Genomic DNA, 15,328 nt, shown 5'->3' with positions numbered 1-15,328 from the left:
CAGATACGTTGCTGTATTTACAGTCTAGAGTTGTCCAACAGCAGGAGGGAGAGAGAAATTTCCACTCATTTTATCAGGTAAGATCTTCCAAACAGGTTATGGTGAATGAGATTACGACATTACTTCAAGAGTGCCAAATGCTGCAAGAACTGTTATTAGATGTTTAATAAACATTTCAGATAAATCAGCATTTATATGTTCTGTTTTGCAGGTGTTACGTGGAGGATCTGATGAATTGCTGAAGTCTTTGTATCTGCAGAGAGATCCTGCAGAATATGCCTACACTGATCAAGGAGCCTCCGTCACACTTGTACGTACTTATCCTACGAGTATATTACAGTTTATGAACACACAACCAATTCACAGATAAACCATTGGAGACTGAATGGATAGCATTCTGCTCTCCTATAGAGTTTATACAGCGTACAGCGAATATTACTATTTCAAAATATACAGTGTTTCTTAGTTTCTCTTTTTTCTCTCTCTCTTTCATTCCAAATCATCTTCATAGGCATCCAATAATGACTCCTTATGTCACAAAGCTGTGATGGCAGCACTGAAAGTGATTGGCTTCACTGCCGAAGAGATCAGCTCCATCTACAAGATCCTCAGTACCATCCTACACCTGGTCAGTCCCAAACTGAGTGCTCTGGAAGATTGTGTTCTGCTGTTTATTTCTCTGATCACAGTCTAATTTGAAGGCCCAGTATATTAATAAAATAAATATAAATTGAATTTATTGCCAGAGAATCTAGTTTGTGATTACAGATTTTTTTTTTTTTTTTTAAATAGCAATTTTTTTGTAGTTTTTCTTGACAAATTGTATAAATATATACATATATCATATGCAATAAATTGTTTTTTTGATAAATTGATATTAGCTTAATTTAAACCCCATTGTTTAAATGCCTTGCAATGTTATTGTTTCAGGGTAACCTTCAGTTTTCTAGTGATGGTGAACATGTCGTGGTTGTCGGTGAAGAAACAGTGGAGCACATTTCTGAGCTGACGTCCACAGAGTCTGAGAATACCAGAAAAACACTGCTGTACCGTACAGTGGCTACTGGGGGTGGGGAGGTCATTGAAAAGGGACACAGCGAGCAGGAAGCTAGCAATGGAAGAGACGCTTTTGCCAAGGTATTATACACTTTCCTGCAAAAAGTCTTCCTTGTTTGTGGCTCATCCATCTAGTTATTCTAATTACACAAAGATTCTTAGAGGTAGCATGTGAAACATCTTATTCTTATTTTGGCATGGCTTTCATTTTAGGCTTTATATGAGAGATTATTTGCGTGGATAGTGGGTCGTATCAATAGCGTGATTGAAGTGAAGGACTACAATCCTGCTCTGCATGGCAAAAACACTGTTATAGGTGTGCTGGACATCTATGGCTTTGAGATCTTTGATAACAACAGGTCAGTGTCATTCATGTATTGTGTAGTTATTAATATTAAAATTCTTCAAATGCATAGTACTTTTTTTTTTTTTTTTTGGTTGAGTAGTTTTACTGGTTGGTCCTTTCTTACCCATTTGATGTCCACAGCTTTGAGCAGTTTTGCATCAACTACTGCAACGAGAAGCTACAGCAGCTCTTCATTGAGCTTATTCTACGGCAGGAGCAGGATGAGTACCAGAGAGAGGGTATCACATGGCAACATGTGAGTATAATACAAAAACATAATCCATACTTGAAGCTAAAATATAATCTATGCACCTTTGCTCTAAATTGGAATTTTCTGTCTTTTAGATTGAATACTTTAATAATCAGATCATAGTGGATTTAGTGGAGCAGCCTCATAAGGGCATCATCTCCATCCTGGATGAAGCCTGTCTCATTGCAGGGAAAGTCACAGATACTGTCTGCCTGGACAGCATGAACAAAAAGCTGGGCCAGCACCCTCACTACACCTCCCGGAAAGTAAGCACTCAGAAGAGTTACCATTCCTTCTTGCCCCAGCAATCCCCCGATCACATCACATAAGCATACATTTTGAAGCTTGTCATGAATTATGGAACAAAACTGCAACCTCATTTAACCTGACTCTAGAGGCAGAACTGCACTTCTGCAATTTGGCAGCAGGGTCAGAAGGGGGCAGTATTCTCTTACACTGCACCCACATAGAAAGTGATGAAACCTGTTGATGCCATGACCATTAAAACTGGTGATTTTTTTTTCTTTTTTCTCTCAGCTCTGTCCCGCCGACAAGACCATGGAGTTCAATCGAGATTTCCGTATCCGACACTACGCGGGAGACGTTACGTGAGTGTTTTAAAGTCCTTCGTTTGACGGGTGCAGGTGATGCGAACATGCTGATGGGGAGAGCGTGAAATACTAGTCTGTCATTATAGCAGCAATCTGAATCTGAAATGTTTGCATATTGTCAAGGACAAATGAAAGCTACATAAATTGCAACATGACAAGATATTGATTTCATTGTACCGCTGTGATCTGCCATTCAGTCCTTAAACAAAATGACACATTTAAAACAACATCAACATAAATAACTTTCATAATGTGACAGAAACAAACTGAATATTCAGCTGTAAATAATTAAAGGCTTGGTTTTATTCATCTGGATTTAATTGGAACATAAAAGATGTATTCTCACCAACCCAAATTTACTTTAATGTACTTACTTAGGTAGGCCTACCCCCTAAAAAGATGTAGGACTGAGACTCAAACACCTGTTGTAGACCCTAAAAAGTGGAATATATATATATATTTATATCTTAGTTTTCATTCCATGAAACTAGGATATCCTGGGCTGAGATAATGATAATGATGTTTCTATGAAAGTCTGTATAAGCAAAATTTGTTGTTGACACATGACACACAGGATTCAGTGGTTAAACCACGTAAAAATAAAAATAGAAAATTGGATACCAATACCAATGCATTGGTGTAATCACTCAAAAGTAAACAGGAATATTAAAATGTTTAAGCGACCAACTTTACAGTTTTCAGACCACTTGAGATTAACCATTGAAGATGGACATCAAAAGTGAAGACTTTTTTTTTTTTTTTTTTTTGCTGTTTCTTCATGAACAAATCCAAGGATGTGACCAGTTCAGTACAATCTCTTGTTGTCATCTTGCAATTATGTTAATTTCAATATTCTAGGGACCTTGAACATAAGAGAACTAGGATAGGGTGAGTTTGGACTTCATGTTGACATTATGCGTTGATCTGAAGGTGAAGTTTCTTTAAAGGTTGAAGGATGCAGTTTTATAAATACATGAAGTTGCTGCTGGTGCAGATGTCTGCAGTTTGCTGTACCTCAGCAAAGGCTGTGTCCTCATTTAGAAAATAGCAAGACCTTTTCTCATTGAGGAAAGAGGAGCAGAGAGAAGCTACTGGAGGGCTTAGCTCTGAAAATAGATGACACATTTTTCACATCGGTTTCCTTTTCGTTCCTTAATGAGCATGTGCTTAAGTATAACTCCGGAAGTAACTGATTAAAGCTAAATTAGTCTTGAAATAAAGTTTCGCAGTGCATTTGTGCAATTTCCTTTCATGTTGAAACTGTTCTCAGATATGTTCTTCAAAAGTCTGAGGGAGTGAACTGTGAAAGCCGGTAGAAGAAGTCAAGGAGAGAATTGTAAATTCAGCATTTCTTTGGCGACTGGTCCGAGAAATGGGATGAACTGTGTCGGCAGCCACGTGTCACATGCTTGATAATTGGGTCAAGAGTGCGGAGGACTCAGTCCGTAGCACTGAATGGCACTATTATGACAACCCTGCAGTTAAAGCACCGAGCACGCTCACAATTCTGTGACAATCACTTTGGATCTGTCTGAGAATGCAGGGGCCATACAGATCTGCTAGATGGATGCCTGTCTCACTCTCACCCAGAAACACACACTAGGAAGTTCCCTTAGGATGAAGACTGTCAGAACTGGCATGTCAACCCCTCAGTCACACTTACAAAATAAAATCTGTGAGATCCCTTAGGCTCAGCTATGTCAGTGATGGAGGAAGGTCTCGCTAAATATACACCCTGACCAACCCCTCCAAACCATGACCTATTTCCCTCACTCTCTGTCTCTTGCTTCACCCACTTTTTCTTTCTTTTTTTCCCCCGCTTCAGTTGTGTATCTGCTTTTATGTAGTCTACTTCTTGGCTATGTTCAGAATAGCATATTACCATACTGTACTAGCCTTACTATTTCTGCAGCACAGTGCAGTGTTTTTTCTACTGAGCACAAAAGCAGATAACAAATTAGTGCATTGCGGCTGTGATTTAACTAAAACGAGTGAACTAGTTTGTGCAACATGTCGATTTAACTAAAACGAGGGAACTAATTATTGCAACGTGGCCATGATTTATGTGCCCTCCAGAAGCAAGTTAATCTGCAAGTGAACTGTGCATATATAGTGCCATCCCAAAGCGGCACAAAATCACTTTCACAGACTTTAACATTAACTGTTCCCTCCTGGTGGAATGACCTGCCCAACTCAATCCGAGCAGCTTCATGAAACGACTAAAAACACATCTCTTCCATCTTCATTTGACCCTCTTACTAGCTTTCTCTATTGTTTTTCTATTCTATCTACTTGTTTTCTTTTCATTTATTGTATAAAAAATACAAACTTGCTATGTGTACTGCATTAGACTAACCGAGACTTGTCGCAGCACTTCATTATTGCACTTTTGTTGGTTTTGATTGCTTCTGTTGTCCTAATTTGTAAGTCGCTTTAGATAAACGTCTGCTAAATGACTAAATGTACACAGAAATGTAATGATTTAACTAAAACGGTTGAACTAATTAGTACAATGTGACCTCAATTTAACTAAAATAAGGGAACAAATTAGTGCAACACGGCCATGATTTAACTAAAATGACTGAAATAATTAGTGTGATGTGGCCACAATTAAACTAAAACTAAGGGAACGAATCAGTGAAGCATGGCCACGATTTAACTAAAAAGAGCAAACTAATAAGTGCAATATAGCCACGATTTAACTAAAGCGAAGGAACAAATAAGTACAATTTGGCCACAATTGAACTAAAATGCTGAACATTGACAAATCAAGTATTTTAACTGTATACAGTGAAAGTAGAAATAAGAAAATATCAAACTAAGTGGCATCTGACAACAATTATTGCTTATTTAAGAAATGTTAAGCAAAATAAAAAATATTTTATGCCACTGACATGCATCGTGATGAGCTCATGTGAAAACAATGTAACATAGCATTACTGAGATGTTGCGATGAATTTTGAGTGTAACATTGTTGAAAAAGAAAAAAAAACTAGGCTGGGGACTTGGTTCTATGCATTGGTTGTTGATTGGTTTTTGAGATGTGGGTGTTGCAGTCAAAAGTGTACTCAGATGAAAGAAAAAATACACATGGATGAATTGCTCACACCAAGATAACGTGCATTTAAAAATTGTATTTAATTTTAACTGTAACAGTAATTCAGCAGTATTTAGCCTTTAGTGAGCTAGTATTCCATTCTAAACACACTTCTTTTATCTCACATTTATCATATGACCATTTCACACTCCATAATAAGCAGCATCATACCTCACCACACAGGCGCTGAAAATGAAGCAGATGCATTTGTAAGCCAGTATTTTTAGCTGCTGTCAAATTAACTTCCTCTATACCACTGTGACTTTGAGAATTCTCATTCTTTGGCTTGTTTTGTATGTTATATGCACAGATTGCTCCCTTAGAAACCCTCAGGCTTGCTGTTTTACCCCGACTCTCACCCTGTTTTCAGGAATTTGCCCGGCCTGCTGCAGAAAGGCCACAGGGCAACATCTGTCCTCTCAGAACTGCTTTTACCCCATGATATTGCTATTCCACAGCCATGTGGCTGTGCACATGTTTGACTGTGAGTGTGAGCAAATGTGCGTGTGTTTGTAAATGTGTAAGCAAATAATGTGCACTTGCATCTATTATGCTGTGTTGTTTTCTACTTGATTAAATGAACACGTGTCTATGTGCGTGGGTCTGACTGTTGGTGTGGCACATCTGCGTTTGTTAATCCGGTTCACAGAGCTGTATGAACTCGAGGCTGCTTTGATTCCGTACCTGGCCAGCACACGCAATACTTCCTCTCAAGCATTTCACACTTTACGTAATCAACAAATCACAGTGAATAGCTGTTTGTTGTTTCTTTTTCCTTGGCACAATTTCTCGTATTTAGGATTGTTGGTATGGTATTCTTGGTATTCATTGTCCAAGTTTGTTGACGTATATGTACACTGCCATTCAAAAGTTTGGGGTCAGTAAGATTTTTTTTAAATATTTTTTTTTCCATCAAAAGTGTCAGTGAAGACATTTAGAAAGAATGTTACAGAACAATCTATTTCAAATAAATGCCATTCTTTTGAAGTTTCTATTCATCAAAGAATAGTGAAAAAAATAAATGGATCACAGCCTAAAAAAAACAGCCCAGCTGATTTTAACATTGATAATATGTTTCTTAAGCAGCAAATCAGCATATTAGAATGATTTCTGAAGGATCATGCAACACTTAGGACTGGTGAAATTTCAGCTTTGTATCACAGAAATAAATTCAGTTTGAAAATATATTCAAATAGAAAACAGCTTTTTAAAAATGTTAATATTACTTCACAGTGTTACTGTTTTTAATGTATTTTAATGTAACAAATAAATGCAGCCTTGGTGAATATGCGATAATTCATTCAAAAACATTAAAAACTCTTACCAACCCCAAACTTTTGAACAGTATGCAGTGGTGGCCAAAATTGTTACAACTCTTGGCATATTTAAGAGGTTTCAGTTGTTTTTGTTGAATTGGCCGTTACAATACCCATAAAACGAACTAATGCCGGAACAACCTGCGAAGGAAGGAAGGAATCTGCTGGAACATTGAAAATGATGGACTGGCCTCCTCAAAGCCCGGACCTCAACCTCACTGAGCAAATTTGGGTTCAAGTTGGAAAATAAACTGGACAGATCTATCGTACATTCAAAGGAAAGCCTTTGGATTGAGTTGCAGAAGGCATGGGATTACGTTAGTATAGAAGTTCACAGGAAATATATTGACACTATGCCAGAGAGATGTGCTGCTGTAATTGCTGCAAAAAGTGGACATACCAAATATTAAAGTTAAAAGTGAATAAAAACAGTATGACGCACTTCATCTGATATTTGTTGTGCTCAGAGCAACCATCTGTATGTTTCATGAACATTACGAAATGAAAAAAGGTCAATATTTTCAGATCTGTCAGGTGTTCTAACAATTTTGGCCACCACTGTTTGATTCAGTATTGTATAGTGCCATTGTTTTACCATCTGATGCCATCATGGCACCTCCGGTATTTTTGGATTTATTGTATTTATTGCATTTAAATCAGTTTGGTTTAAAAGTGGAGTCGTGTCGTGTCCCACTCAGCCCTTCCCTCCACATAATTTCCTGTCCTTGTCTTCTCTCCCGTCTATGAAAATGACAAAAAGGGCAAACATAATGCATCTAATTATCTTTTTAAGACCTTTCTTTCTGAAGTAGCCATCTGAAACATTTTGTTCATGCCATGCTGTTCAGATAATGGAGCAAGTGTAGGTTTACCTGCATGTCGTGTGAGTCATCTGTACGTGTGAGAGTTGAGTCTTGTATGAAGGACTGTTCGCTGAGTGCTTTAACCGCTGAGTCAGTCAATTAATGTAATTTCCTCTTTTAGCCCTGTACTGATTTCTCCTTTCACTTTCCTCTCAGGTACTCAGTTGAGGGCTTTCTTGATAAGAACAAGGACCCGCTTTTCCAGGACTTCAAGCGACTGATGTACAACAGGTAGTACTTTGGAGACTTCAACATTCCTTTCATTGAAATAATCAATGTAATCCAAAAACATATCCTCACTTTTTCACCCTTGTGTCTTTTAAAACATGTATGGCTTTTTTGTGGACAAAAATGCACCATACATTAGTCTGTATTATGACTTGTTGCAGTATATTACAGTGGCTTTCTTTGAAAAATAGGCCAAAATTACAAAAGTTGTAACTGAAAATCTTGCCAATGGACATACATGTTTATCACTCTCTTTTCTTTTCTTGTAGTTCTGACCCCATCCTCAAAGAAATGTGGCCTGATGGGAAAATGAGTATTACAGAGGTGACCAAACGGCCTCTAACTGCAGCTACACTCTTCAAAAACTCTATTATTGCTCTAGTGGACAAACTGGCCTGTAAGGTAAGAAATGACTACTTCAAATGTCGTACAGTGAACCAAAAAAACATTCGGACACTTAAGCCACACTTAGATATGTATAAATGTCATTGCATTAAATGTCAAACCAGATGCCATCTGCACACAAATGCTGCTGGAGCTTTTCTTCAAACTAATTTCACTTTCTGAGCCATTATTACAACTACTTTTAAGCAACTAGTGTCAGGGTATTTTAGTGGATGTATGGAGTTTAGAAAAATGTCTTTCTTTTAAATAAATGCCACTTGGTTTGATGAATGTTATATAATGCTCTCTTGTGTGTGGGTGTGTGTGTGTGTGTTTAAGTACACTTTAAGTGTCGGAAAAAATGTGGGGATCACTTTATTTAGATTCCACTTAACCCCTTGATTCATCTTATTTTAACATAATCCAAACCAATTATTTTTCATGCACATCCTTATCTTATGATTTTGGTTAATATACAAAAAAGTCAGCTGAGCCCATTATGTTCAAAATTTAAAATTCTCACAAATTGGTGTGATGGGGCCATTGTGGAACATTATGTCTGCAAGAGCATATGTTTTCTGTTGAATTAAGCATGAATTTAATCTGGGCTTAATCTACACAACTACTCTTTTAATACTCTTTACTGTGAAAAGATGAAATAGGGGTCTCTCAGAATAGCTCAGGTAATCTCTTATGTAGACGTGCTGAAAAATGTAATCTCTCTAATGGAGACTGTCTGTATTTGATAAAGCAGTTAACAGTAGAGGAACACCTGCTAAATCCCGCTTTAGTGTGGAGTCATGGGCAGCTCTCCTCTCCTCTCCTCTCCTCTCCTATTAAAGAATCTGTGACATTTGGTGCTGTTATTTTGGGATGACCCATTGCATCCATGATAGTTTCTGTGTCTGTCGGGCTGCACGTGTGTGTGTGTGCACGTGTATTTGTGTGGTAAAGTGGGGCTGCATTCGGGGCAGCTTCTGCTTTTTTAGGTCACAGTAAAGGACTGGCTGCCCTCCCTCTGGTCCTGTGGGGACACCTGGACCTCATCTGACCACTCACCCCATCCATCCTGACTTCACATGCTCTCTACACTGTAAAAAAAGAATATGTGCAGTTGTTACCTCAAAGAGCTTCTACCTGATATGAACCTCAAAATTACTTTTGTTCTTAATGCAGACAGCTTGATTTAGTCATTTAACAAGTTAAGTTAGATATTATCACATGGAACACATTTTGGATTACTTATAACAATATCTCTGAATCACTTGAAAAATCAGTTCAGTCACTGTTGTTGAGACATTATGGATGGATGGTGGATGGGTGATGGATAGACTGATAGATAGACAGATACAGCAGATAGATGGATCAAAGGCAGACAGGCAGATATATATATATATATATATATATATATATATAAATAGATAGACAGACAGAAAGACAGATACAATAGATAGATAGACAGGCAGGCAGATAGACAGATGGACGGAAGGATGAACAAAATGTTGAGATAATGACATGAGGAGGTTGCTGTGTGGTAGAGAAGGGGAACGGTGAGCTCTGTTCATGTGGAAAACTCACAGTTCTAGGAATTGTCATAATCAGTGTAACACGGTGCAGTCTTGATGAAGTGAGCTTTACGCTTCCAGGAAAGGTCAGGGAGAAAAAGTCCCTTTAATTCTTTGCAAATTCTGTATCTTTTACATAATGATACTTTCTATTATTGCAGCAGTTGGCTTTCTGTTATTATTAGTACAACTAACAGCTTTGAACCATAACCATATAAGTTCATGTTGCCTTCAAATCGTTGTTATTGGCTACTAAGCTACTTCTTGGTCAGCTGCAGTTCAGTAGCATACCTTTGAGGCCTTTGGTAAATGCTTTTATTTAGCAATTTCTGCAAATGATATGTAATGACATTTTTCATATAGGAGCCATACTATGTGCGGTGTATAAAGCCAAATGAGGTGAAGTCCCCCCTGCTGTTTGATGATGGTCGCTGCCAGCACCAAGTGGCGTACCTGGGTCTGCTGGAGAATGTGCGTGTGCGTCGAGCTGGATTCGCCTACAGACAGCCTTATGCACGCTTTCTCCAGAGGTGAGACATCACAGTTTAGATCAGTGGTTCTCAACCTTTTTGATTCCAAGGGTCTTCACAAGACAATATTTAGAGGCCCCCATAATATTTCTGGTTCCTCTGCTGTAATGACAACAATGTTTGTATTTTATTATCACTGAGATATTACAGTATTATAGTTGCTGTTATATTTTAAGTAATTTTTTTATTTTATATTTTCAGTTTTCATTTTAGTTTTTAAGTTTTAGTCATTTTTTAGTGTGTTTTTATCACTGTTAGTAGGTTTTTTTTAATGTTTAATTTTTATTTATTTTTTTCCCTTTTTTTTTTTGATCAGTAAGTCTAATATTAATAATAAATGTTGCCTTGGCAAATGGCTGAAAAAAAAAAGTTTACAATTTTTATATTTTATTTCAGTTAACGTTTATTTTATGGAAAATGTTTTTTAATGTTTTAGTTTCAGTTTTAGTTAATGATAACCCTGGTAGAAGTTGCTGAGAAATTTTTATTTGGGATTAAATAATTATTTAAAAAACTTAAATTTAATTTAACTAGAATCTGTAAATCATTTTAATTATTTTAATTAATATTAATATATTCTGTAAAATAATCGTTCTAATAATATTTCTACCTGATAAATTATATTAGATCTTTACATAACTAGAAAAAAATTTATTCATTCTAGAAATATCCACGAGTTCTTAATGCTTCTTAATGTTACTTTCCGTGACTCCAAGTCAGCACTTTTAAAATTCCCTCATTAATGCAGGTTTTCCAAGAATGTGGGAGCCCTGGTTTTTAATTAAAAATGACAATAAAAAAGTTTTTGAGGTAAAAAAGAAGCATGATAATAGTTAACATTTGTAGCTGTTTAACCTTATTTTAAAGCATAATTTGTCTTTTTTTTAATGATTTTAAGCCATCTTGCAATCCCCTTGAATTGTGCTGAGGCCCCCTACTGAGTCCCAGAGCCCTTCTTGAAAATCATTGGTGTAGATGCATAGTTTATGCTGGTTAATGTTGATTTAGTGCTGGTAGCTGGTGAACCAAACTTAAAATATTGTATTAAAGTAGTATTTCTATAAAGATTTAATAAACAATGGTACCACATAGGATGTGCTATTTCAGTCAAAAATGCATATTGTTCGCTAGGCAGCTGCAATAAAAAGTAGGTGCTAAATGCACTGACAAATGCATAATGTAATAACAAATGTAATTTTTTTTGAGTAAATTCTGACTTTTATCTTCATGCTCAGGTACAAGATGACCTGTGAATACACCTGGCCTAATCACCTGATGAGCTCTGACCAGGAGGCTGTGGAGGCCATCGTGAACCAGCACGGCTTTGAGGACGATGTAGCGTACGGCCAAACCAAACTCTTCGTGAGAACACCTCGCACACTCTTTACACTGGAGCAAGAGAGAGCCGCACTCATCCCCATACTAGTGCTCTTCTTACAGAAGGTGACAGACACTCTCTTTTCACTTCTCCCTCTCTATCTGTCAGTTTCCTGGGGCGCTTTAGGTCTCTGTCTATCAACATTGTTTATTGTTGTCCCTGAGACTGTACCTCTGCTGCTTCCTGTCTGTATCCTCCTCCTCTTTCATTTCACTGTTTTCTTGCTCTCTGTAGCTGCCTCGCTTAATCATTCTTGACTCCTTAAGTTTTTTTTTGTTTTGTTTTTAATGTGTTCAGAGGTGACATGACAGTGGAGTGGGATCATAACACCTAGACAGCAGCTCCCTCTGCACCTCCACTTCAGTCGGTCTTTACAACCTCATACATTTGATCTTGCAGAGCAGAAATCTATATTTACGTTCTCGTCTACATTTTATTGTTTATTGGAACGCATTCCTACTCAAAGCTGATATACTCAAATATATCTGTATATATGTAAAGCAATGTTTATTTGCATTTATGAATGTTATAAACCAATATTTATCTGTATGGGATGTACACGTTGATTCAAATCTGCTTTAAACAATTATAGTTGGCTCATACATGAGGATAAGGATGTAAATATAGATCTGCTCATTATTTCTAGGTTTTCCCACTCACTCATCCGGTGTGTAGGCTGTATGTGACTCTAATAACAGTGATTGTGATAATGATTATGATTGGTGGATTATTCTTGTTGCATTCAATTATTCATCTGCATTGCGAGTTGCCCTGATTTCACTTCTGTCCCACTTAATGCTGCCTGACTTAAACTATAGGACAACATAGTCAAAACTCAGCAGGGAAACTCAGTCCTGCACAGCAGATGAGACGACCCAGCAGGTGCCATGTTTCTGTCCACCTGACCGTCTCGCTTACTCACTCATTTATTCACTGAATCATTCACTCACTCACTCACTCACTCAGTTATTCACAGAATCATTTGATCCTTCACACACTCACTCGCTCACTCACTCACTCAGTTATTTAGTAAATCTTCCGATAATTCACTAACTCATTCATTCATTGAATCATCTGATCATTCACTCAATCATTAGGTCACTTACTCACTTATTCACTGAATCTTTTAATCATTCACTCACTCATTCGCTCGATTGTTTACTGACTCATTCAATCTTTCGCTCATTTATTCACTAAATCATTAGATCATTCATTCACTTATTCACTGATTCATTTGATCATTCACTCACTCACATATTCACTGAATCTTCTAATCATTCACTCACTCACTCACTCACGCACTCATTTATTCACTGATTCATTTGATCATTCACTCACTCACATATTCACTGAATCTTCTAATCATTCACTCACGCACTCATTTATTCACTGATTCATTTGGTCATTCACTCATTTATTAACTCAATTTATTAACTCAATCATTCAATCATTAATTCCCTCACGCACTTGCTCACTCACTCACTCACTCATTTATTCACTGAATCATTTGATCACTCACTTATTTTTTCAGGAAATCATTCTATCAGTCATTTACAAAAATTTGATCATTTACTCACTCATTTATTCATTGAATCAATTGATCATTCACTCATTTGTTCACTGAATCGTTTGATCATTCACTCACACATTTATTCATTGAATCAATTGATCATTCACTCATTTGTTCACTGAATCGTTTGATCATTCACTCACACATTTATTCATTGAATCAATTGATCATTCACTCATTTGTTCACTGAATCGTTTGATCATTCACTCACACATTCATTTAACCATTTAATCACTCGCTCATTTATTCGATGAATCATTTGATCATTCACTCACTCATTGGTTCACCAAATCACTCACTCATTTATTCAATGATTCATTCTGTCATTCACTCATTGAACTCATATATTCAATCAGTTGTGAATAAGCAGATCTTTATCTTTCTCACTCTGCCATATAACTCATTGCACCTTATAAACGTCACTCTATCAGCTGTCATATCTTTCATAGTTGTTCATTTGAGTCACACTTCAATACTCCTAAACCCAATTTGCATTTTTTTTTCCTTTTATTTTCCTTATGAATGCTAAATAGTATGTTAGATATATAAAACTCTTCCCAACAATATATAGCTGCCTCTGTGCCCACTGCCTGCATCATTCTATCCAAAATAAGTGACTAATTTGGTAGCTCACACAATATTTTTAGGTGAAATTGATTATTTGTGTATTTTAAATTAGATGGAAGTATTTTACTGAATAAAATGGGCATATTTTATATTAATATATAAATTAGACTTTTAAATTACAGTATCTTCAAAGTGTTTCGCTCACATTCATTCAACCTGTATATATGTTTTTCTGCAGGTTTGGAGAGGTGCATTAGCACGTATGCGATGTAGGAAAATAAGGGCTATATATACCATAATGGCATATTATAAATGCTATAAGGTGAAGGCTCACTTCTGGGAAGTGGAGAGACGGTTTGCCAACGTTCGAAACATGGCTGACTATGGGAAGAGTGTGGAGTGGCCGACACCTCCTGCGGCCCTGGTGCAGTTCCACAGAATCACACAACACCTCTACCGCCGGTATTACCATGACTTCATGATTTAGTTTTTTTCTTAATCGTTTGGCCTTCCTCTCATGCTTTCACTGCCTCTCTCTTAGATGGTGGGCCCGGCAGCTGATTAAAAACATCCCCCCATCTGACATGGCGGAGGTGAGGGCAAAAGTAGCTGCTCTGTCAGCTCTGAGCGGGGAGAGAGTGGACTGGGGCTACAGCCGTGCCTGGGAGAGAGACTACTTGGCCAATGTGAGTTTTTCATTAGGTTACTCATTTAGAACTCTCACTTTGCATAGTGTGCAGGATTTTTACATAGATTAAGCTTATTAAAGTTTGCAGTTTAATAAAGCCTTAAGCCCAGTGGTATATGCAGGAGTATTTGGCGGTCTTAAAGGAACAGTTCACCCAAAAATGAAAATAGTTGATATCAAACCATATGACTTTCTTTTTCTTTAGAAGAATGTTCATGCTGCTGTTTTCCATATATCAAAAGTGAGCTTTCAAGCTCCAAAAATGATGAAAAGCATGATAAAAATTCCATAAAATTCCAACAAATGTGCTATATTCTAATCTGAACTCATGTTCATGTGTATTAAAACGTGAACAAAATCTGTTTCCTCCCATTGAACGAAATGAATGTATAATGTAATAATTCATGTAATTAGTTTTTGCTGATGTACAACTAGTTTTTACATTCACAGACCTTTCTCTGTGGGAAAGAAGTCATTTTTAATATATAAAATAAATAAATAATAAAAAAAAAGAATATGGCCAAGAAAAAAGTTTTGTTCCCTCCATTTAGTCATTTGTGGTCATGTTTTATTAATTAGTTTTCTTGTTTCAATTAAAACGTGGTCACGTTAATTTGGCAATCGTGGTAATGAGGGAACAGGTTAGTATAATATGGCCACAGTTTACCTAAAATTGGGAACAAATTAAGTCATGGGCAAAAATTCTTAATTTGTGACCATGATATCTTGTTTTTATTTTCCCCCGCATGTCTCTGTAGTATATATAATTATCCTGGGTATTTCACTAAAAGCCTGCATGAGCATCTTGACATCAAAATATTAAGCCCATTATCATTAAGTCCCACTTTATTGTTTAGTCATCATTTTGCCCAAACCAAT

At 36.8% G+C, this 15,328-nt stretch overlaps 1 protein-coding gene across 1 annotated transcript in view; it reads left to right on the top strand.

The window, feature by feature from the left end:
• Nucleotides 1–15,328, top strand: part of myo1g (myosin IG) — a 51,431-nt gene that overhangs the window by 6,572 nt on the left and 29,531 nt on the right. Inside the window, 14 exon segments of the mRNA XM_058753409.1 lie at nt 24–77; nt 212–310; nt 512–628; nt 931–1,137; nt 1,270–1,415; nt 1,544–1,658; nt 1,748–1,918; nt 2,190–2,260; nt 7,696–7,770; nt 8,037–8,169; nt 10,080–10,246; nt 11,482–11,689; nt 14,000–14,223; nt 14,303–14,447. Coding sequence (XP_058609392.1) covers nt 24–77; nt 212–310; nt 512–628; nt 931–1,137; nt 1,270–1,415; nt 1,544–1,658; nt 1,748–1,918; nt 2,190–2,260; nt 7,696–7,770; nt 8,037–8,169; nt 10,080–10,246; nt 11,482–11,689; nt 14,000–14,223; nt 14,303–14,447 — 1,932 coding nt within the window.

The sequence above is a fragment of the Onychostoma macrolepis genome, chromosome 19, assembly GCF_012432095.1.
Source record: "Onychostoma macrolepis isolate SWU-2019 chromosome 19, ASM1243209v1, whole genome shotgun sequence".
In the NCBI taxonomy this organism is placed as follows: domain Eukaryota; kingdom Metazoa; phylum Chordata; class Actinopteri; order Cypriniformes; family Cyprinidae; genus Onychostoma; species Onychostoma macrolepis.
The sequence above is the reverse complement of the archived record's forward strand: the minus strand, read 5'-3'. Positions and strand labels throughout refer to the sequence as shown.